The sequence below is a fragment of the Echinops telfairi genome, unplaced genomic scaffold (genome assembly GCF_000313985.2).
Source record: "Echinops telfairi isolate 266 unplaced genomic scaffold, ASM31398v2 ScPeMD7_23;HRSCAF=83, whole genome shotgun sequence".
Taxonomy (NCBI): Eukaryota; Metazoa; Chordata; class Mammalia; order Afrosoricida; family Tenrecidae; genus Echinops; species Echinops telfairi.
Genome location: NW_022103920.1, coordinates 88,317,522 through 88,339,379, shown reverse-complemented (window position 1 = coordinate 88,339,379; position 21,858 = coordinate 88,317,522). Strand labels below are relative to the sequence as shown.

Below are 21,858 nucleotides of genomic sequence, written 5' to 3'. Positions count from 1 at the left end.
CCAGTGTCCTCACACCTGCTTCCTAAGGCCCTGGCTGTGCTCAGACCCCAGGCAGGGGACACAGAACCTTCAGGAAACTCTGCATGGGGAGAGTACCCTGACAGCAGGGACCCTAGACCAGGTCCCACGTCCAGCAAGTGTCTAATTCTCCGGGCTCACCAACAACTCTCCTAATGTCCAGTGGAGGCTACAAGAGGGGACTCCACTCCCCAGAGTGCTGAGAGAAAGGCAAAGAGAGTTTGCTTACACCCTTCTATCCTGACACCGAGAATGTAGAATGATGAGGCTTGGTGGCTATGGGTTAGATGCTCGGCTGCTAACCGAGAGGTCAGCAGTTCAAACCCACCAGCTGCCCTTCAGAAGACAGATGAGGCCATCTGCTTCTGTAAAGGTGGCGTCCCAGGAACCCTTTAGAGGGTGTTTGCAAGCCATAATTGATTTGGCGGCTGTGGGTTTGGGTTTTCGTTGTTCTCTCTCTGCAGGGGGGCAGGAAAAAAAGAGGAAGGCCCTCAAAAAGATGTGTCTGCAACAATGGGCTCAGGCACAGGAGCAATTGTGACCATGTTTCCCTCTGTTGGGCATCGGGTCGGAGCTACGGGTCAGAGCCGGGTCTATGGCACTTAACAGCAACATCTCTCTCTCTCTCTCTCTCTCTCTCTCATGGCCAGATAGCTTCCCCACAGCCATCTGGTCTCCTGTCCTTGGCTCATACTATCCAAACACTAGCTTATCTTTCAAGGTTGCCCTTCGCTAACCATAACAGCCATGATTATCCTGCCCACACCCAAAGCTAGCACTTACTGAGCCTGCAGGGCAAGGCACGACTGTCCCAGGCTCTCTGCACAGCACAGCGAGGGAGGCAAGGTTATTCTGCACATTTTACTGAGGTTCGGCATGGTGAAGGTTCACAGGGACATCACAGGGCACTTAAGGGTGCGCCCTAGTTCCAAACCCAGGCCAGCCAGCTCCTGGCCCTGATCCTGGTCCAGGAAGGTCCACCTCTCTCATTCCACAAGTCAGGGACACTACAGCCCTTTTCTGACTGCCAGGGGTAGGGTGCTGGTCCTGACACCACAGCCCTTTGCCTGAACTACATCCTGATCCTCACCGAGTCCCACCCCTGGTCACAGCTGGGATTTTATCTAGCCCACTGGGTTTGACAGAGGCTGCCTGGCCCAGCCCTGCCTCCCTGGGGCCACCAAGCAAGCTCCTGCACTACACACAGGGTACAGCAGCAGGACTCAGACCAGAGCCTCCCAGCCCTGCCCATGTGCCTGCCTCTCCAGCTGGCACTCAGCCCACCCAGGGACAGAGCTCACTGCCACCTGGACAGATGGACAGCCCTTGGAGCTCTGGTCTAATACCGATCTCTCTCTCATTTCACCCCACCTCACCCCGAGGAAGCCATCAGTGGCAGAGGTTGGATCCCTGTGTCAGCTCCTCTCCAGGGTACGTGATGGGGGCAGGGAGTGGGGCTCCATCTCACCAGCGTCTCTTCCAGAAAGCAACCCAAAGGCTTAAGGAGGCCCAACCTACACTAACAAGCCACCGTCCTTACCTGTTGGATATTCTGCTGAAGAAATACCGCCAGCTCCTCGAAGCAGGTCAGGCTGTGGAGTGTGAGCTGTGAAGGAACAGACACATGGGGTGAATGGGCCAGGGCGCCCCCCCTCCCCCCAGGCCCAGCTTAGGTCAGCCTCTGGGGCCTGGCTTCAGCAGCGAGGGCCCCTCTGGGAAAGCGACAGATGGACCCCTGAAGAACCAGGGTGCTGGGGCAGGGAAGCAGCTCTCGTAGCTTGCCCAGCACCGCTGGGGATGCTGGGCCTGGGCCTGCTGCAGCGCTGGGTCTGTACTTGGATTGGCCAGGCTCAGGGACGCCCGGGGAAAAGCCCAGAGAACCTGGAATCATTGGGTGTGACTCGCCCGTGGGCCAGTCAATGGGATTTAAGAAGAGGGTGAGGCGTGGGGTGGGTGCACCTGGGCAAACCCCAGTGGCCAGGCCCGGCTCACAGCCCAGCAGGCAGTGTCCCAAGGTCAGTGCCATAGGAAGCAGGAGTTAGGGGTCACCTTTGCTTTTCCAGCCTGGTCACATGTACAAAAACAAAAATGTCTCAAGGGTGCGAGGCTTCGTTAGGGCTCCGCGGCTGGCTGCACGTGCCCAAGCCTAGTTCAAATGAAACAAGCCTGTTTGAAACAAAAACTCTCAACAAAGAGATGGCTGATTGGTGCGGGGGAAACCTATCTGTTCCCTTTTGATATGGCCATACTTCTCTCTGGTTTTTGTTCTGAACTGTGGTTTTAACAAAAGTTGGCCTTTGGCAAACCAGCCAAAGGGTCAGGTTCGAGTTTGTTCCTGGTGAGCCATTCTATCAAGTTCTCCTCACATCCTCACTGCCTCCCCTTCCCCATGGCCCTCCCGTAACACAGAGGGGCAGAGAGAAGGCTGGGGCATCAGGGCTCTGTAAAACCTCCCCTGAAACAGGGAGTTGATTGGCCTATGGACAATGTCAGCAGTTCTAGCAGGGACATCCCCAAAGCCACCCCAGACCCCCAATCCCAGGGGTTGGATTCCGAGGGCCTGGGCTGCATTGACGGCGGGCTAGCCGGTGCCGGCTGGGGAAGGATTCACTTATGGCAAAGGAGACCGTCCCCAAACAAAGCCAAAGGTTACGTGATCCTTTTTTCCAGAAAGCCGTACTGTTTCTAAGACGCCATCTGCTTTGTATTTCCCTGTTGGACTGAACTGCTGTGTTCCCGAAGCCCTAAAAAGGAAAGGGAGATGCTTGAGTCCTCCGCCCGGGGCAGGGACTGGCCCTGCAGCCAGGGCAAAAACGCATGTGCCGTGGAGCGAGGAGCACGGGTCCCAAGGTGGCTCCGGAGAAAAGAACGTAGCCAAGGACTTCTCCTTCGCCTCCTTTGAACTCAGCCACTAGGCTGGGCCCTGAGAACTCTGCTAGCTGAAGAAAGTAAAGGGCAAAAAAAAAAAAAGAAAGTAAGGGGAAGGGGCAGGGAAGGGGGAAGGGGAAGGAGAAGGAGAAGGGGAAGGGGAAGGGGGAGGGGGAGGGGGAGGGGGAGGGGAAAGAAACAAACAAAAAAAAAACACACAGCAGTTGAAAGGAGAGCTCGGCCTGGCAATAGGAAGCCGGACTCTCACCCATCCCTGGGAAATGTTCGCCCAGCAAAAGGGATGCAGACATGAGTTTGGTTTCAGGGCCACCAGAAACACCAGCCTCTGTCCTCACTGAGCTTCCATCCTACGTGGCCTCTTTGTGCCCAGCACCCAGTGTGCTCCCACCCTCCCCTGAGGTATGGCTGGAGAGTAGGGTGGGTCTTGGTTTGCTGGTGGCCCTGAACCAGTCACTGCCCCTCTCTGGCTTTCTGCTTTCTCGTCTACACAACAGGGAGAAACGGACTTCCTGCCCCAGGCCTTCGCGTGCTGAGCCTGACGGTGCAGGTTAATAAGCTAACTGCAGCTCAGGCACCCACGACAAGCAGGTCGCAGCAAGCATCCGATCCCGGCAGCATGGAGAATGTCAGGTGCTCTGGCCACACCCTGGGCCCTCCTCGTTGATCCCCATGCGCTGCTGCTATCTATAGATCAGGGATGGACACTGGAAGCCGTTCATTTGCAGACTCTCATGTCATGCGCACAAGCAACCACCCTAAGTGATAGTTACTGTGAAGCAACGAGGCCCGGGGCAGACGAGACAGTGTGGAGTCACACAGCACTGGGGGGTCTGACTCTAGAGCCCCTTCTCTTAACCACTGTGCCCTCCAGACGGTGGCCGGTGGCCCCCAAAAGTGCCCTTCACTGAAGCTTGGCCCCTAAAGTGATGACCACCCCAGCCCCCTCTGAAGGGCTACATGTGGGAACATGTAGTGCTACATAGAGGAACAGCATCCAGCAGAGGGGGTGCTGGGCAGGGCGATGAAACTAGAACCTAGACCCCCTCAGCCCCCTTCTCTGCATCTCCCCCTCCATGGGCCAGGGGTCCCAGGGAACATGAATGAGTGCTTTGGGGGTTTGGGGGAGCAGGTGCCCATGGGTGGTATAAGGGGTGGGACCATCATCTGGGCCGATCACTACAGAGGGGAGTGGGCTGCTAGGAGCATGTTGGCCATCACTGCCAGGGAGGGAGGCCAGGTACGTATCTCCATCCCCTTGAAAAGGAGTCAGAGTCTAGAGGCTCTCCTAGTGCAGGGCTGCTCATCCATCTCCCTGCAGGCCACCCCCACTCCCACCCCTACTCCCTCCCCGACACACAGAGACCTGCTCAAGGGGCCAGCACTGAGGAGCATGGCCTAGGGCTGGGCCTGTGAGGGGCCTGCAGACCCCAGCCTACCACCCGCCCATTCCCCACGCACAGGAAACAGCCCAGCCGGCCTGCCCACGGTCTGCCAGTCCCAGAGCCCCTAGAAGCACTTACAGTGTGACCACGACTCCCTCTTCGGCCCTAGCCTGCCACAGAATATCCGCAATGGCCAGGGCCAGGCAATGGGTCCTGTGGGAGTTTGAAGGCTGTAACTGCCTGCGGACAGGGAAAACAACACGAGAATGGGTCTGTGCTTACGGAGACCAAACCGGCACGCCAGCCAGCATTTGCCGGGCCCCGTCAGCAGGTGCTGACCTTCCCTTCTGCCCCCAAAGGGGCAGTGGCAGCCCCCGGGACTCCACGGAGGGCCTCGGGAGGAGGAGGCTGGCTGAGGAGACCACCTGCAGGAGGAAATGAGACCCAAGAGGGCTAGCTGGGCCCAGGAGTGTGTGGGGGAGTGGGTCACGAGTCCCACAGGCCAGACGCACCCCTATATGCCCTGGGGCTTCGGCAGCCTGAGGAGACACGGCCTGGTTCTCCCCCGGACCATCCCCCACAGCCCCTTGGCCAGCCAGGCAGGGCTCCTCATTTCGACAGCGGGCAGCTAGGAGGGAAGGCAGACCGGCTTGCTGCAGACCTCAATTCAGGGCACAGGCATGACGGAGTGAAGGACTCAAGGTGCCCTCCAGGAGCTCAGAGGTGGATGGCAGGACCCCCAACTGAGAGGAGGAGGCTGGGGGGTGGGGAGAATGAGTGCCAGGGCTCAGGCTCACTGAGCTTGGGGTGCATGTGGGGCCCCAGGAGAAGATCTTGACACACCAAAAGCCCAGGAGGGGCCGAAGGTGGGTTTGCAAATCATCGGCATGTAGGGCGTCTTTGGCACCTGAGCGGCCAAGGTTGCGCAGTGGGAGGAGGAGGCAGCTCGGAGGAGGGAGGAGGAGGAGACGGAGGAAGGACGGCCATGAGGTAGCACAGGGAGAGCACCAAACCAAGCTCCCTGCCCTGGAGTCGATGCCGGCTCCCTCACCCGCCGCCCACCGAGAGCCCGTGGGACAGGGAGGGATGCCCCTGTGGGTTTCTGAGATGTGTAACTCTTTATGGGAGTGGAAAGCCTCCTCTTTCTCCCATGGAGCTGCTGGTGGTTTCAAACTGCTGGCCTTGCCGTTAGCAGCCCGTCCCCTAACTGCTGAGCCACCCGAGAGCCTCAACCAGCGCAATCAGCAGATGGGCAGTATCGGTTGCTGTGGAGTGGACTCTGGCCCCTGGTGACCCCAGGTGAGCCAGAGTAGAACTGTGTCCCCTAGGGTTATCAGTGACTGGCTTTTCAGGGGATGGCCAGGACTTTCTTCCCAGGAAACTCTGGGTGGACTGGAATCACCAACCTTTGGGTGAGTTAGCGGCCGCTGAGCATGCTAACCTTGTCGGCTCTTTCTGCCACCCAGGGATTCCAGTAGACAGCCGTTACTGATTTCACAGCTCCTACAGACTCTCCTCCTCCTCCCCCTCCCCCGCCCGCTCTCTCCCGCTCCTTCTTCTGTTTTAAATTATCAATTAGAAGGGGGGTTACCTTTTGGATCATCAACTTTGTATTCATCGGTTTAAATTACTGATCAACACCCCCACCCCCATTCCAAAAGTTTCCCCTCCACCCACCATGATTACTCTTCTCCTCCTCTGGGGGTCTCTCTGTCCATCACAGCCGTGTCTCTCCTGACTTTCTCTCCCCTCTCTCGCCCTCCCGCCCTTGGCCGTCTGCCCAGTCCATTCCCGTGGGAGCGGATGTCTTTCGCTTGGATTTTAATGTGTTGTGGTGGATTTCCCCCCACTTATAACCATGGCCTCACAGACTATTTGTCCTTTTGCGGCTCAGTCCTTTCCGTCAGCGTGAAGTTCTCCGGGCCCATTTGTGCCTGAGGTGCTTCGTGGCTTCACCGTTGTTTATGTTTTTGATCATTTTATTGGGGGCTTGTACAGCTCTTTTCACAATCCATGCATCCATCCACTGTGTCGAGCACATTGGTACATGGGTTGCCATCATCATTCTCAAAACATTTTCTTTCTACTTGAGCCCTTGGTAAGAGCTCATTCCCACCCCCACTCCCTCATGAACCCTTGCTCATTTATCATTTTTTCCATGTCTCACGCTACAACGTGCCCTCACTGTTTTTCAAGCGGTGTGCAGTTTTCCATTAGGAGTCCTCGTGGTGCAGTGGTTCCGAGCTGCGCTGGGACCCCAAGGTCTGCAGCTGGAAACCACCGGCCAGCGGTTCTGCAGGAGTAAGGCGGGCCCTTCCATTCCCAGAGTCGCCGCCGCCTCAGAAACCCACAGGGCAACTTCTACCCTGGCCTATAGGGTTGCCATGAGTTGGCACTGACTCGATGGCCGTGAGTTTTTTTGTTTCAGTATTCCATTGTGTGTGTGGTCCACAGTTTTGATGTCCACATTGCTCCTTTCCTCTTGTGAGCAGTGCTGCACTGAGCATGCGCGTGGGCGTGTGTCTGTCTGTCTGTCTCTCGGAGTGATGACTCTTACGCTTCAGGATACCTACCCAGCAGAAGGCTGGCTGAACTGACTGGGACTTCCAGTCCCTGTTGTTTGAGGTGGCACCGTATTGCTTCCACTGTGGCTGGATCGGGGCTGTGCTTCTTTCCCACCCTGGGTGCTGCAGAGTTTTCTAAATCCTTACCAGGGGTAGCCTGAGTGGGTCTTGCTTCTTCAGTCACACAGGAGGCCTGCTGAAGACTCCGCTGGGGCTCAGAGAAATGAACGGGTGTGTACTGCTGTGCTTTAAAGTCAGCACACAGGGGCCTCAGCTCCAGGTCGAGTGAAAGAGCCTTGGGGGATGCAGTGCTTAGGAGCTCGGCTACTGACTAACCAAAAAGGCTGGCGGCTGGAGCCCACCCCATGGTGCTGCGGAAGAAAGACCTGGCAGTCTGCTCCCACAAAGGAGTCAGACTGAAAGAACCTACGGGGCAGTTCTACCCTGTCGGCATGGCATCGCTGTGAGCTGTGGTCCCCTCTAGGGCACCTGACAGCCACAGGCTGAACTTCTGGGCCGGGGACCCTTTGTGCTTTCAACACATGCCTACAGGGACCAGAGCAGAGCCTGCCTGGCCTGGGGTGACTGCTCGGGAACTGGGAGGGCACAGCATGGAAGGGTCCAGTAGATGAAGGGCTCCGTTTGTGCTGTTCAACACACCAAGTGCCCGCTTGGGCCCTGCCCACAGGAAGGGCAGCCCCTGACATGGCCGTAAAAGTGACACTAAGCCCCTGACACGGGGAAGTCCTTCGTGTGGAATGAGACAAATAACAAGCGCCGCGGGGCTTAGAAAAATAGCCCTGATAGGGGCAGCCAGATGGCCGATCCGCACCAGGAAACCCATCATGTTCCTTTGAGGAAGCGGTCACTGTGTTATCGCCAAGCCAGGCTGCCTGAGCGCCTGCCGGGCCATGGCCAAGGTCACTGCTGATTGTACAAACAACAGCTCAAAAACATGGTTGGAGGTTGCGGGAGAGGACGCCCCAAGGACGAGTGGGGCCTTTGGGAAGAACTTGTGAGGCCAAGGAGAAAGGATCGGGCATTTACATCTTTGGGCAGAAAGGTGGCCACCACCCTCCTGCATGCACAGCTCCTGCTTCACGCCCATCTCACCCCCCACGGCAGACCGACAGCGTGTCCCACCAGCTCTGCCCCTTGACCCGCAGGACCTCCCTCCCGCTTGCCCCGCCCCCACCCCCCTTAGTGCTCTGGCACCACTGTCCAGTCTCCCATGTGCATGTCTTGGGGACTTTGATTACCGCTCTTCCATGTTGTGCAGCCACAGCCACTATCAGTTTCCAAATTCTCCCACCACCCTTCACAGGAGCTCTGGGCCTCCTGGCTAAGCAAAGGTAATTTGGTCATTCACCACCACCCCCAACCCCCCGGGCCTTCTCCAACTTGGGTCTTTTCTGACACGGCTTTCTTTCTGGAAAACACGGTGAGGCTGTGGAAGGGACACTCGCCGGCCTGTGAGGAGTCCCGCGTTCTGTTCCTGGCTCCCAGCCTGGCTTTTGCCTGCCCCTAAAGGAAGGCACAGGGTTCTGGAGGGTGGGGGGGCAGCGCTGCACACACCTGGAGATGCACTGTCTGCGCATGCCTGCGAGCGCACACCTGCACCCGCCACTGGGGACAATGACAAGGGAGGAAGTGCTGCACTCAGACCTGCCTGACCCTGGCCCCTCACCCCACCACTGGTCCCCGCCCCTGCCTGCAGACACTCCGTGATGGCCTGAACCCCTGCAGCCAACTCCTACAAGGGGTCTGACCCGCAGCCAGGCCCCTAAGACATCCAGAGAAGTTTCCTTAAGAGAAGAGATGCCTCTTGACAAAGGATCTCATTCCACAGGGAGCAGCCCAGTCCGATGAAGATCTTTGTCTCAGGATGGGCAAGTGGAGGAGGCAGACAGCTCCCACTCTGTTTTGCCTGAGTTTCCCACCTGTCCTGCCAGCACCGTGCAGCTCCTACCGAGAGAACAAGAAGGGACCAGTCACCCCATCCTTTCTGTTCTCTCTCAGGGTCAAAAGCCCCTGGAAGGGGTGGGAAGGAGGCAGAGGACCAGGGGTCCAAAGCCGGCTCTGCTGCCAGGGTCTAGAGGGGTTCTGAGCAAGTGCTCCTCTGCCTCTGGGCTTCAGACACCCCCTGTTCCGCAGGGAAGTGGAAGGAAAGTGGATGGGCCCTGGGCCGCCTCTGGGGCCCATCCTGGTCAGCTGCTCTTCGAGGCCTGCAGGGGAAATGAGCGGCGGGCATGTACCTCCCTCCCTCGCTGGCCCAGGGCCCCTCTCAGCCCCTCCAACTCAAGTGGAAAAACACCCGTCTGCTGCCTGCCTCTGCCCTTTCCGATTGAGGTCTGATGGAATTCGTCCTAATGAAGCCAGACAGTGCTGCCGAACAAACACAGCCCCTGCCAAGAAGTCTTTCTTTCAGCCTGGCTTCCCTGGAGAACCGAACATCTTTTGTTCATCTTTCACAGAACCATTTCCTCGACTGGCCGTCCAGCGGGAGAGACCTGCGTCCCAGCCCCAGTCCGGCAGCAGGCAGCAGCGTGCTGAGCCCTCCCCCTCGGGCCCCACAGCTCCTCGGGGCCAGGCAGGGAGCTGCTGCTCCCGGAGGGGGCACAGTGTTGCTCTTCCCCCACCCCTCCCATGCTGGGTCCTGTGCTTTGTTCAGTTTTGCTCTGAGGCTGGATCATTTTGTGAAGCCCTGGGATCTGAGAGTCCAGAAGGTAGGCTCAGGCTGCAAACCCAAGCCAGCTCACACAGGCTGTGGGAGGCATGGGGGACCCATTGGACCAGTAAGAGCAGTTTGTTGTTGCCATTGCTGTCGCTGTGTGCAACAAGTTCGATTTCCAATGCAGAGCACCCCGGAGGGCAGAGGAGAACCGTCCCATCAGGTCCACTAGGTTGTAAACTTTCTAAGGAAACGGCACTCAAGAGATCAGAGGACACAATGTATTATGTGGATCTGCTGCACAAGACCTCTTTTAAGGGCTGAAAAAGCCAGGGTGTTACTGTGAGAACTAAGTTTCACCTGAACCCCAAATATTTTCAGTCACCTCAAGTGCACGTGAGAGTTGGACATTGAACATGGAAATCCGAAGAAGAAGCGATGCATTTGAATCGTGGTGCTGGAAACGGTTATTGAACAATGCCGTGGACTGCCGAAAGAACAAACAGATCTGCTTTAGAAGATGCTCAGCCAGAAAGCCCTAGAGGCAGGGATGGCGAGACTTGGTCCCACGGCTCTGGACATGTTGTCCGCAGGGGCGGTGAAAGAGAGGGCCAGGAGGGTGCAGGACTGGGCAGGGCTTCGTTCTGTTGTCTGTAGGTTCACTGTGTATTGGAACTGACTCATCAGCGCCTGACAACAAGCTTGCTGGGAGCAGACGGCCAGGTCTTCCTCCCACATGGCTGCTATGTGGGTCCCCGGAAGAGCCAGCTTTGGGCTAGCAGCTAGGCATGTAACCCTTGTGGTTCCCCCCACCGCCCCCGCCGGGATTCCCAATAAACATTTTGAAACTAGGTAAATGCATCCATAGGCTGGGCCTGAGCGGGGCTTCCTGCACAGGTGGTGGAGGGATAGCGGCCCGGATGCTATATTTAATCGTCTGTACCCTTTTGGGTTTTCTCTCCTCCAAATTAGGGGAAAGGAGCTCTCCTCAGAGTCCTTCAGTAAACACAAAGTCACCTCCCCTTCTGCCCTGGCTCATCTTCACAGGCTGCTTCTCACGGGCCAGCCTCGGCTCTGCCTCCTCTGCCAGGTGTGGCCCTGAGCACCTCCGGGCCTCAGTTGCTCCCTCTGTAGTACAGCATGCTGTGTCAGAAGGCATGCTCTTCTTTCAGGAGGCTCCCAAACATGTGTGGAGGGATGGAATTTGAGGAACATGGAGCTTTTCCATACATTTTTTGAAGCGTCCTCATAGAATGGTGCACAGGCAGGGTGGAGACGACACGTCCTACTTTGCAGAGGGAAGAATCAATTCCCTGAGTTATAATCCAGCTCTCCAAACATCAGTCAGAGCTCTCTGTCCACCCACAGAGCTGGCACCCCCACCTGCTGCCCTGGCAGCAGCCCCCAGAGAGCAGGGGACATGCCACTCAAGGGCACCGGCACCGGCAGCTAAAGAGAGCTGGAAGCCAGTCCCCTCATGCCTACACGCTTCTCCAAACATCTGTGTGCACAGCCGCAGGGCAACCAGCTGGAGGGAATTACAGACAGCACCCAGAGCTGGGGAGTCCCTGGGGGACACAAATGGTTATTGTATCAGGCTGCTAACCACGAAGTTGGCAGTTTGAATCCACCCAGAAACATCTCAGACGAGAGACCTGGTCAACTATTTCCAAAAAAAAAAAACAAGCCGTTCAAAACCTAACTGCATCAGTTCTACTCTGGGGCACATGGCCAGAGCCCACCTGATGGTAACTGGTTCTCACCCAGAGTTGGGGCTTCAAAGAGAGAGGAGGTCAAACCTTTACGGATGAAATCCAGAAGGGCTTCCTGGAGATGGCACCCCTGATCACCAGACGCTGCAGCTCTCCTCACTGCTCAGGTTGGCCTCCTCAGGTCCAGCCAGGCAGCGTCCCCTACTTGTGCTAGGCTGGCTCGCCTCACACAGAACCCCCAACTGGCCATCAGTGCCTCCGTTTCAGTTCATCCCCTGAGCTTACTGCCTCCAGACACCTGCCCCAGGGCCTTCAGTACTTCCAGCCACAGTGCCTCAGGGCTGCAGTTCCTCCTGCCCTCCCCCAGTAGAGCCCTGGCTGACCGTCTAACCCAAACCAAGCCAAAGCCGCAACAGAGACCCTACAGGCCAGGATAGAACTGGCCCTAGGGTTTCCAAGGCTGTAAACCTTTCCTAGAGGAGACAGCCTCATCTATCTCCCTAACCTGTCTGAAAACACAGACAGACAACACACACTGACTGCCTTCAAGTCATTGTTCACTCGTAGTGACCCTACAGGACAAGGCAGAACTGTCCCTGTGGGTTTCCCAGACAATAACTCTTTACCAGAGTGGAAAACCTTGTCTTTCTCCCGTGGAACGGCTGGTGGTCTCAAACTGCTGACCTTGAGGTTAGCAGCCCAACACCTAATCCACTGCAGTACCAAAATGCCTCTTAACTAGGAAAACTTCTCCAAAGAATGGTCTCACTGCCATCGAGTTGATTCTGACTCACAGCCACCCTACAGGGCAGGGTAGAAAGCCTCCTCTTCCTTCCACGGAGCAGCTGGTTGTTTCAAACTGCTGACCTTGCACTCAGCAGCCCAGCAGGTCACCCACTAAACCACCAGGGTTCCCCTGAAGAGCAGAGACCTGTGCCATGAGAGGAGCCAGCCAGACAAAGCACATGAGCTCACAGGACTCTGGGGCCAGGGAAGGAGTTTGGGGCTCTTCACTAGGAAGGGAAACATGGGGGACCCGGAGGAATAAGCCAGTGCAGGATATGGGTGAGAGAGGGGGTAACCAGCCTCAACATCTCAGCAAGATTCAATCCAGGAAGCCTTAGGGACCCTCTGCATGACTGAGAAATCCCTTAGCATCGAGCGTGGCCCCCTGTACTTGCCTGCTTATTTGCTCAACCCTATTAATCAACCCTTAGTGCCAGGAGGGCAGAGCCCTGCCTCTCTTGTCCATCCCTGAGTCCCCACCCACCAGGCACAGCGGGTGTTCCGCTTGTTCCCAAAGGAAGGGAAGAAGCTAGGCAGGGGGGCACCTATGCTCTCAGAGAGGGTCCCTGAACTACAACTAGATGCTGAACTCTGATCCTTGCTAAGGTTTCTCACTGCCCGGGATGGTCAACCCAAGCCTACTAGCACTTTGTTGGGCCAAGTGGAGAACGCAGTGCAGGAGGTGGAGAGCGGTATGATCCAGCTGAGACAGAGGAAGCAAGGGATGGGCCCAGCGAGGAAGAAGAGAGGAAAGGAAGCTCAAGGGGAGATCTCACTCTTGCTTGTGGAAAGGCCGAGCTGAAGGACAATGAAAGGATCCTGTTCCCATCTTTCGGTTTGGGAGCAAACAGCTCGAGTTTGCAACACCATTCGACGAATGATAAGCCGCTAAGCCAGAAACAGCTAGCTGCAGCAGGCCCTGTCCAAGGCAAAGAGCATCATGCAGGTGAAAGGTGTTTTGTGTGAGAACAGAGCTCGGTTAATGCCTGAAAAGCCGGTGTCTTTCCCAGGACCCTAAGCACTTAAAAAACTGGGAAGGAGTCTTCTTGTTCTCATAACATGCAGGCTTATGTTTTCAAAAGGCTATTACATGCCTAACCCAAATCAGCCAAATGCCTTAAATAATGTTTGTTGTTGTTGTTTTGCAGGGAGGCGTGCAAGCCTTTCTTTCAGGGCACCTCTGGATGGGCTCAAAACAAGCACTCTAACCTTTGTACCGCCCAGGGACTCCAATGGAGGGTTCTAGAGTCCAGTCGTCTTTGGAAAAGCAATTGGGCAGGGGCAGGAAGGTTCTTCTGATTTGCACCAACCGTGGTTAACACAGGCTGGGGGCTACTAGGGTTTTCTGCCCGCCCCTCAGCCTCACAGAGCCGCCCTGGACCACAGTGGCGGTGCCTCCTCCTCGGTCTCCGCTGCGCCTGCGTAGACGCTCCGGTGATGACTGCCGCAGGAATGAGCGGCCCATGTGCAAATGCTTAACGTGTGGAATGGAAAAACTGCATGGGCCCAGGCAAGGGCAGGAGCTGGCTGTGGGGCTGGCGGGCATGTGTGCTGGAAGAAGGCACGTGGGAGGGAGCACCGCCCAGACTTGGCCAACCGTCCTTCCGCAGATGGACGTGGGTGTGGCAAGGGCTCTTGGGAGGGGTTGCCCCCCAGGGAAGGGGAGGCGGTGGGCTCGGTTTTGATACAGGTCCAGCAGCCACCGGGAGGGACACGGCATCGCATCCCCAGCCTCCCTGCCTCTAGAAACAAATGCACACACGCCCATTTCACACCAGTCACCATTTCCCCTCCCTTAGCCCCAGTGGCCTCGTGGGTTTTATATTGGGCTGCTCAACTCTCAAGGTTGGCAGTTCGAACGCACCAGTGGCTCCTCCGGAGAAAAGGGAGGCTTGCTCCAGTGACGACCAACGGCCTCGGAAACCCACAGGGGCAGCTCTACTCTGTCCTACAGGATCACTGTGACTCAGAATCAACTCAGTGGCGGTGAATTTGGTATTTTACCAAAAACCAAAAATGAAAAAAGAAAATGCCAACCCCATCGGCGTGGAGCCCGTTCTGACGCAGGACAACCCCAGCGTGGCAAAGGAGCCCTGCTGCCGCGAGTTTTCCGGGCACGTGGCAGTGCGTCTGCGTGGCTTCAAAGTACGGGCCTTCCGGGTGAGTAGCGGGTCGCAAGCTGCCTGCACCCACCGGGACCTTCTCTATGCCCGCGGAAATTGGGACGCACGTCGGGGAACGCAGGCGTTTCCTCGATAGTACTTTTCTGGGCCGATAGTACTTTTCTGGGCAGTCCGGGGCAGCAGACTTACCGCGCAGGGTCCGCTCGGCCATCTCCTTCAAACAGGAGCCTTTTCAGGACGCAGGCCTGGACCGCCGCCAGCACCCCACAGGGGCCGCCCTGCGGAGAATGACACTGTTTCTGCCTGTGAGCCTCAGCCCGGACAGAGCCTCCTGCCCACCGATACAGGACATCCGGGCTGCTGAGTTGCCCTCTTGGAAACAAGGTGTCTGCACCATGTGATGAGACCAGGGGTGCTGGCAGAGACCCCCTGCCGTGTCTGGTGGGAGGAAGGGGACTCTTTTCAAGCAGTCAGGTGTGAAGCCAGGATCCTCACAGCAGGTTTCCAGGGGCCTCAAGCCAGCTGTTCACCATTCAAAGCCCACCCTGAAAGCCTCCTCCTCTCAGCTCTCCCCACCATCTCAGCTGGAAGTGAACCCCTTTGGCCACATCCACTTATGCCCCAAGTGCACCCTACCTCAGAACTTCATTATAAGTCCCTCTGACCCCACTCCACCACCCCCACTTAGTAGAGCAAAGGCGCTCTAAGGTGCTTATCTGCAGTTGCACAGAGCTTAGCATAGGGCCTGGTCCACACATCACCTCTGCAAAGGGCCATGGACCAGGCAGCATAACTTGTCCCCGGCTAGGTACAAAGGTTCCTGGAGCAGTGGGCATGGGTACCCTTCAAGTTGGGCGGGAGGGGCGTGCAAGACAACATGCTGGGCTTATCTGAGCCAGTCTAGGACAGACTCTGGTAGTCTTGGGGCTCTTCCTCAGGCAGGAGGCAGGGGATTTCTTGAGACACGATGGGCCCTGGGTGAGCTGGTCTGCCTTATCTGCCAGGCTTTGATCCTGGACTTAGGAGTCTTTACTGGTCCGTGATTAGTGCATCTTGTGAGATGTGTTGGAAACGGGGCACCCAAAGCCTGCCGCGATCTAACCCCTCCGTACATCGATCTCCCTGCCTTATACTGCACCCTCTTCCTCAGACACCTTCAGCTCCACATGCTTGATACCTTGGCCTTCTCCTGAGGCTCCTCACTCTAGCCCGGGACGCCCCTTCCCCACCTCACCCTGCAAAATCCCTGCAACTTCTCTTGGTTGCTCCCTGGACTGCTCTCCGGGGGCTCAGGCCAGACGCAGAGCTTCCTCCTGCCGGCTCTCACTGAGGGCTCCACCACCCCACACACCACTCACAGGAAGTACTCCTTATAGGCTGGTTTGGTTCGCGCCTCTCCAAAGCCCATGGTCACTCGAGTGCCCCCGCAGCGCTCTTGCTCCACCAGCCATGCTTGAGGTTCCCGGTGGACGTGAAGTCCCCTGGTGCTAGGGACCCCAGTGGCTGCTTCCAGGGTTTACCGAATGCGTGGGGCAGTGCCACACTCCTACCCAGGGTGAGCCCAGAAGACAGGACCCTGGAGGACGTGTGCTTTCAGAAGCCACCTGCCTTGTTCTGCACAATGCCGTATTTCAGGGAAGCTGTGTCGTTAAAGGAGAAATTCTGCCGTTTCCACTCGTTGTTGAAGCAGCCAGTGCTCGAACCAAACAGGAGGGTTTTGATTTCCTGTAAAGAGAAGTGGCGAGGGCATCAGGGATTTGGTGTGTTTTATTTTAACTTTTTATGGTGAATCAAGTGGGGGGTTTGCACTTCAGATCGAGGCCTCTTTATGATGGAGCCCTTATGTACTTATAGTCATCAATGGGACAGGGACCATCCCGGTGAGGGAGACCATCAGCACGAGGCCATCATGGCGTCCCAGGTGACCCAGAACCTCGGCCACTTCAGTGGGATATGAGTAATGGAAACACAATGGTGGGCAGCAGACTCTTCCATCCACGTCCGTGGGGTCCGTGGGAGTGGGAAGAGCCTGTGGTTAGGGTGCACACTCTCCTGCAGATTGAAAAGGCTTACGAAAGTGTTTCAGGGCCCTACGACCAAGGTAGTCAGGGTATGACTCACGACTATACAACCCTAGTGCCCCAATTTCCACCAAGGGCACACCCAGGCAAATCCCCGAGGGTGAGGCAGCCTCTCCCTGGGCTATCTACGGGAGTGGTAGCAATCCACCTTTTGGGGGTTTTTTTTAGCTTTTTTATAGTGAATTAGGTGAAGGTTTACAGAGCAGATAGATCATCAGTCTTACAGGCGATGATTCAGACCTTTCTGTTGGAGCTCATCGTCCATCGCCATCCCCACACTCGTGCCCACCCCACCCCCCCTTCTCCCTGTGTGTCCTGTTCCCAGTCGTCCTTCTTTCCCGGTCCTCTGAACTTGGTTGTTGGCGAACTAGTGAGCTTTTGGTCTGAAGTGGCTGATTACTCCTGACCCTTTGGTTGCTTATTCTACTGCAGGAGTGAGTTCATTCCAGACCTGAAGGGTGACAAGGGTCCTAGCCTCAGGGGTCCCACCTGTCTCTATCTGACCAGTAAGCCTGGTCTCTTTGATGACTCTGAGTTTTGTTCCACATCTCACTTCCACTCTATCCAGGACCTTCTAATGGGATGCCTTTCGCTGGTCGTGGTAGCCAGGAACTATCTAGTTCTTCCGGTCTCGGGTTTGTAAAGACTACAGTCTGTGTGGTCCCGGCGTCCATTGGACCGATTGTTTTCATGTGCCTTTTAATTCCTATCACTCTTCTTTCCTCTGGACGGAGAGAGACCAGTGGTTGCACCTTAGATGGCTGCTCACAAACTATATTCAGTATAAACACCCAAACTATATTTAATGTATACACACAATATTCAATGTATCCATGCCTGCAGTAGTTGATTTAGAAGCCTGGCAGGGAAGTGACCTATTTTGGGGGGGCAAGATTCTCTATTTTCACTTTCATTTTCATTTTGCAAACTCAGTCTTCTCCTACTTGAGAAAGAGAAGTGGGTTCCCTGATGTCTTATCTCTGGAGCATCTGTCACCCCAACCAGACTGTGCTGGATCTGAGTCAACATCTTTTTCAGCCAGTTTGCAGAAGGCCACCCAGATGACAAGCGGAAGTCCAAAATCCATTTGCGGGGCCCCACATGGGTGAAGCCTCAAGTGAGTGCCCTCTGGCCGCAGCCCAGGGAGGTGAACGGCCTTGAGTGAGTGCCCTCTGGCCGCAGCCCAGGGAGGTGAACGGCCTTGCTTTCAGACAGAGAGCACTGTGAAGTTGGTTATGGCAGAGGCAGTTTGGTTAAAATATCGGTGCATCTCCCTTTGGGCCCGTTTTAAGGTTGTTGTGGTGTTTGGTATTTTCTGCTTTCTTGTTGACTGAGGTTTTGCTGTGCTTTGCTTTAGTCGTTGTTGGTGGGTTTGTTTGTTTGTTTGCTTCTGCATGTGTTTTATATGATTTCCGTCTATGAAATCCAAGATAGGTCGATCTATAGAGACAGGAACTGGATTGATAATTGCCTAGGGGGATGGCAGGAGAGGATGGAGGGGTAATAGGACACTAACAACAATGAGGACCGGAAGAAAATGCTCTCCAACTGAAGGTGGTAATGATTGCACAAATCTCAATAGGATTGAACAACAAAGTTGCAAAATAGCTGAGATATATGGCAATAAACCTTTTTGTTGTTGTTAAATCTCTTTCAGCCCCTTATGAGGACCAGGAGACCCAAGACTTTTGCATTTTACAAAGCCCCTCAGGGGCCCTCTCATCTTCCCTGAGCAAGGACTGTAGGTTTTCAAACCTGACTGCGCATCAGAAGAGGCTAAGGAGAGGATAAAGTTCCTGGTGCACAGTCCACATGCCAGGTCAGTGGCCAAGACAGAAGCCCCAAGTCAGAATCCCGTCAGCCTTTTGGGAAGCAATCCCGGGGTGTTCCTGGTGCGTAGCCAAGTCTGAGAATCAGTGCAAGGTCAGTTAACCATGGTCTTGGGCCCCAAACCCCACCACACCCTGGGCCACCTGTCTTAGCAGATAAAGTCTTACGACCATGCCCATCCATTCGTGCATCATCCCCCACTGCTCCAGGGCCATACAGACCTCTGAATGTCAGATGCTCCAGTACGTGTCAAAGTGCCACAGTGGCGGAATGACAAAGCCCACAAAATGCACCGTGTGACTCATGAGGGGAACCTTGCACCAGCCCTTGCTCTGGCCCAGCCTGTTAACAGGTGAAAGAAACCCCTGTGTGGCACCCCACCCCACACGAATGGTCACCCATGACTTCTGCGTGAACACCCCAACCACTCAGTGAAGGGGGCTCACCTCTTCCCAAACTCACCATTGCCCTGGAGTCAATTCTGACCCAAGGGTGTCAGAGCAGAAGTAGTCAGAGGTGGATTTTTTTTTTGGGGGGGGGGCAGAGGTCGGGGGAGAAGGACAGATAGCTAAGCCTTTGTTCTGAGGCACAGGCAGGCAGCCTCAAACCACCCACGTTCCATAACATAGCTTAGCAAGCACACTCATTTGCACCGTGCAAGGATACCTCTCGCGGCGGAGCACCTCCATTTCTCCCAGCTGTGTCTTCTCTGAACTTCTGCCCCAGCACACCCTCGATACCAAAACCAAGCTCACTGCCATGAGTTGATGCTCACGGAGACCTTACAGGACAGCATAGAACTGCCCCTGTGAGTTTGCGAGACTAACTCTTTCTGAGAGTAGAAAGCCCCGTCTTTCTCCCTGAGGACCGGCAAGTGGCCTCCATTGCCACTTCCCCTGGGCTCCCAATCTGCGTCAGGACTTCCCTACAGATGAGATGATTTTTCACTATCGAAAGACCAAACTCGAGTGGAGACAGTTCCAGCTCCTATGGACCCTATAGAACAGAATGGAGCCGCCCCTGTGGTTTGCGGGGCTATCGTCTTTACAAGAGCAGACAGCTTCACCTTTCTCCCAAGAACTACGGTGGGTTTGGTCCCATGGTGCCACCAAAAATGCCAAACTCACTGCCGCTGAGGCAGTTCTGGCTTGTGGCCACCCTAGAGGGTAGGGTTGAACTGCCCCTGTGGATTTCTGAGACTGCAACTCTTTACAAGCGTGCAGAGCCTCATCTTTCTCCCGGGGAGAAGCTGGTGGTTTCGAACTGCGGACCTTGCATGCAGTTAGCCGCCCAATGGCTTAACCACGACACCAGGACACTGCAGAGCCACCAGGCACCTTGATTTTCCATCCCATGTAAGGAAACTCTCTGTGATAGACTAGCTGCCTACAGAAAAGAGGGGGCCGTGAATTCCCCTTCCTTGGTCAACTACCATCGTCCCTTTGTTTCTCGGGAGCCTCTGAACTCAGACATATATGTTCCTGGTGGTCCTGTCTGTGTTCTCTTCAGTGGGGCATCACAGCTCCCAGCTAGGCAGAGCGGTCCTCAGCTTCTGGGCTGCTGAGCCTGGACACCCGGGTTCTCCCCGCCATGGTCCACATTCCCTGTGTGCCCTCGATTTCGCCCCCATGGACCTAGCTTTGGCTGGCTTTTGGGAAAGCTACTGGTGATGTTTGGGGACCTCTGAAGGTCTTTTCTGAAAAGTGCTGGTGGTGCCGAGGATTAAGCATTGGACTGCCAATCTCAAGGTCAGCAGTTCAAACCCACCAGCTGCTCCAAGGGAGAAAGCTGAAGCTGTCTGCTCCGGTAAGGATTTACAGTCAATGGGGCAGGTCTTTCCTGGTCAGTAAGGTTGCTATGAGTCAGAACTGACTCCTTCAATGGCAGGGGACTTAAGGGGATTTCCCAGGTGCCCTTGTGGCACAGCAGCAATCAGCTGCTGACCGGACGGTTGGCAGTTCAAACCCACCAGCAGCTCCAATGAAGAAAGAGGCAGTAGTCTGCTTCTGTAAAGATTTACAGCTACCCTGTCCTGCTGGGTCCCTATGAGTCCAAATGGATGCCACCGCAGTGGGGTCACTTTTGTTGTCTCACAGGGCCTCTTCCACAAATCGGGGTGGGGTGGGGCGGAGGGGACATCCCCTGCAAAGAATCCCAGCCTTGGGGCCACACACAGTCCAGCACTCTCACCCCGACCTGGGCCCTTTAAGTGTCCCTGGCCCTATGGGATTTGGAAAGAGGGAGGGAAAGGAGAAATAGGGGAGGGGAGAGGAGGAGAAGGAGGCTCCTCTTGGATCTGTGTACTAAGGAAACACTTGCTGAGTGGGAAGAGGAGAGAGGGGTCAGCCCTGTCCCCAGGAGTTCTGTTTTTTCCTCCTGGATCCTGGCTGGGAGGGACCCCTGGCCCAGGGGAAGCAGTGAGGACATCCCGGCAACTGGGGACAGCGATGAAGCCAGGACATTCCTCCAAAGCTGGGACCCTGCCCTGCCCCTCCTGTGACTGTGGGTCCCTGCAGGAGGCCATGGGTGTGAACCTGGGCAGAGCTGATGAGTTGTTGACACCTCTGTGTCCAGCCCAGCCAGCTTAGCAGGCGGAGGCAGGCGCCCGCCCTGCCGTCCGGTGGGGCCCAGCAGCTCGGGAGCTGCCCACCAGGCATATGGGGAGGCTAAAGAAGAATGCTCGTCACTTTGACTCGGAGGGGATGGTCCCTCCCTGAGACACCTGAGACCCTGCCTTGTTCCCCGCCACACGGCCAGCCAGGCTTTCTTCTGCTCCACACCACATGTCCCTTAAGCAATGACAGCGAGATCGCAATGGGGTAGAGCAGGACCAGAAGGGACGCAGTCGCCTTTCTGCGGCTGTCCCTGAGTCAGCTGCATACTGAACACAGAACACCTCGGAGGAAAGGGGGGGGTGGGGTAGTTGCTGGCGCCCACCTTTGCTACTGGAAGGTCCAGGGGCTTTGACGCAACTTGCAGTTTGAGCATGGGTGGGGCCAGGATGACATCTTCCCTGGTCACGTCGTCCTCCACGTCCTCTGAAAGAAAGTCGTGCGGTGTGAGTTCCCTGATGGTTCACAGAGGTTTAAATGAAAGGAGCCCCTACCCCACCTGTCCCACCTTCCACTTGGGGCCTGGGGCCCGAAGTCCCTGGGGGAAAGAATACAGAGTGGGGGAGACTTTGCTCTTTGTCGCTAGCCCAGCCTGCTCCATGGCTCAGGATGCTGAGGGTGGGACTCAGCTAGGGGTCCCGGGAAAGCGCTGCATGTGGATGTGCAGTGGCATGGACCTGCCCAGGGCCTAGCACGCTGAGCCAAACCCAGACGAGAAGGTGGGCGTGACCCACAAATCCATTCTCCTGAGGACAAACGGGATGGAGGCTGAATGAGGAAAAATGCCACTACTCCTGACAGTGAGATTACTGGCCACTTGGATTTTATCTTAACAGTCCTTAGCAGTACTGACTGTTACTGCCTCCCTACTGGAGATGAGAGGTCCCTGGGTGAGGCAAGCGGTCTGTGGTTGAATGTTAACCTAAGCCTGGCAGTTGGATCCCAACAAGCAAGCAGTAAGATATATCCCAAACCCACTGACATTGAGTCAATTATGATTCATAGTAACTTATAGAACATGGTAGAACTGCCCCTGTAGGTTTCTGAGACGTTTACCCTCTATAGAAGTAGAAAGGGAGGGGAAAGAGGAGCTGATACTACCATGGGTTCAAGCAGAAAGAAAATGTTTTGAAAACAATGATGGCAACTTATGTACAAGTGTGCTTGATGCAATTGATGTATGTGTTGTT

The 21,858-nt window shown here is 55.9% G+C and overlaps 1 protein-coding gene across 1 annotated transcript in view; it reads right to left on the bottom strand.

Annotated features, from left to right (window-relative positions):
- MINDY4 (MINDY lysine 48 deubiquitinase 4) overlaps positions 1-21,858 on the bottom strand; it is a 154,470-nt gene that overhangs the window by 51,980 nt on the left and 80,632 nt on the right. The window contains exons 7-12 of the mRNA XM_013004666.2: positions 20,994-21,094; positions 15,754-15,870; positions 14,335-14,423; positions 4,428-4,529; positions 2,699-2,762; positions 1,559-1,624 (exon numbers count right to left, since the gene is read on the bottom strand). Coding sequence (XP_012860120.2) covers positions 1,559-1,624; positions 2,699-2,762; positions 4,428-4,529; positions 14,335-14,423; positions 15,754-15,870; positions 20,994-21,094 — 539 coding nt within the window. The remainder of the gene's footprint in view (positions 1-1,558; positions 1,625-2,698; positions 2,763-4,427; positions 4,530-14,334; positions 14,424-15,753; positions 15,871-20,993; positions 21,095-21,858) is intronic.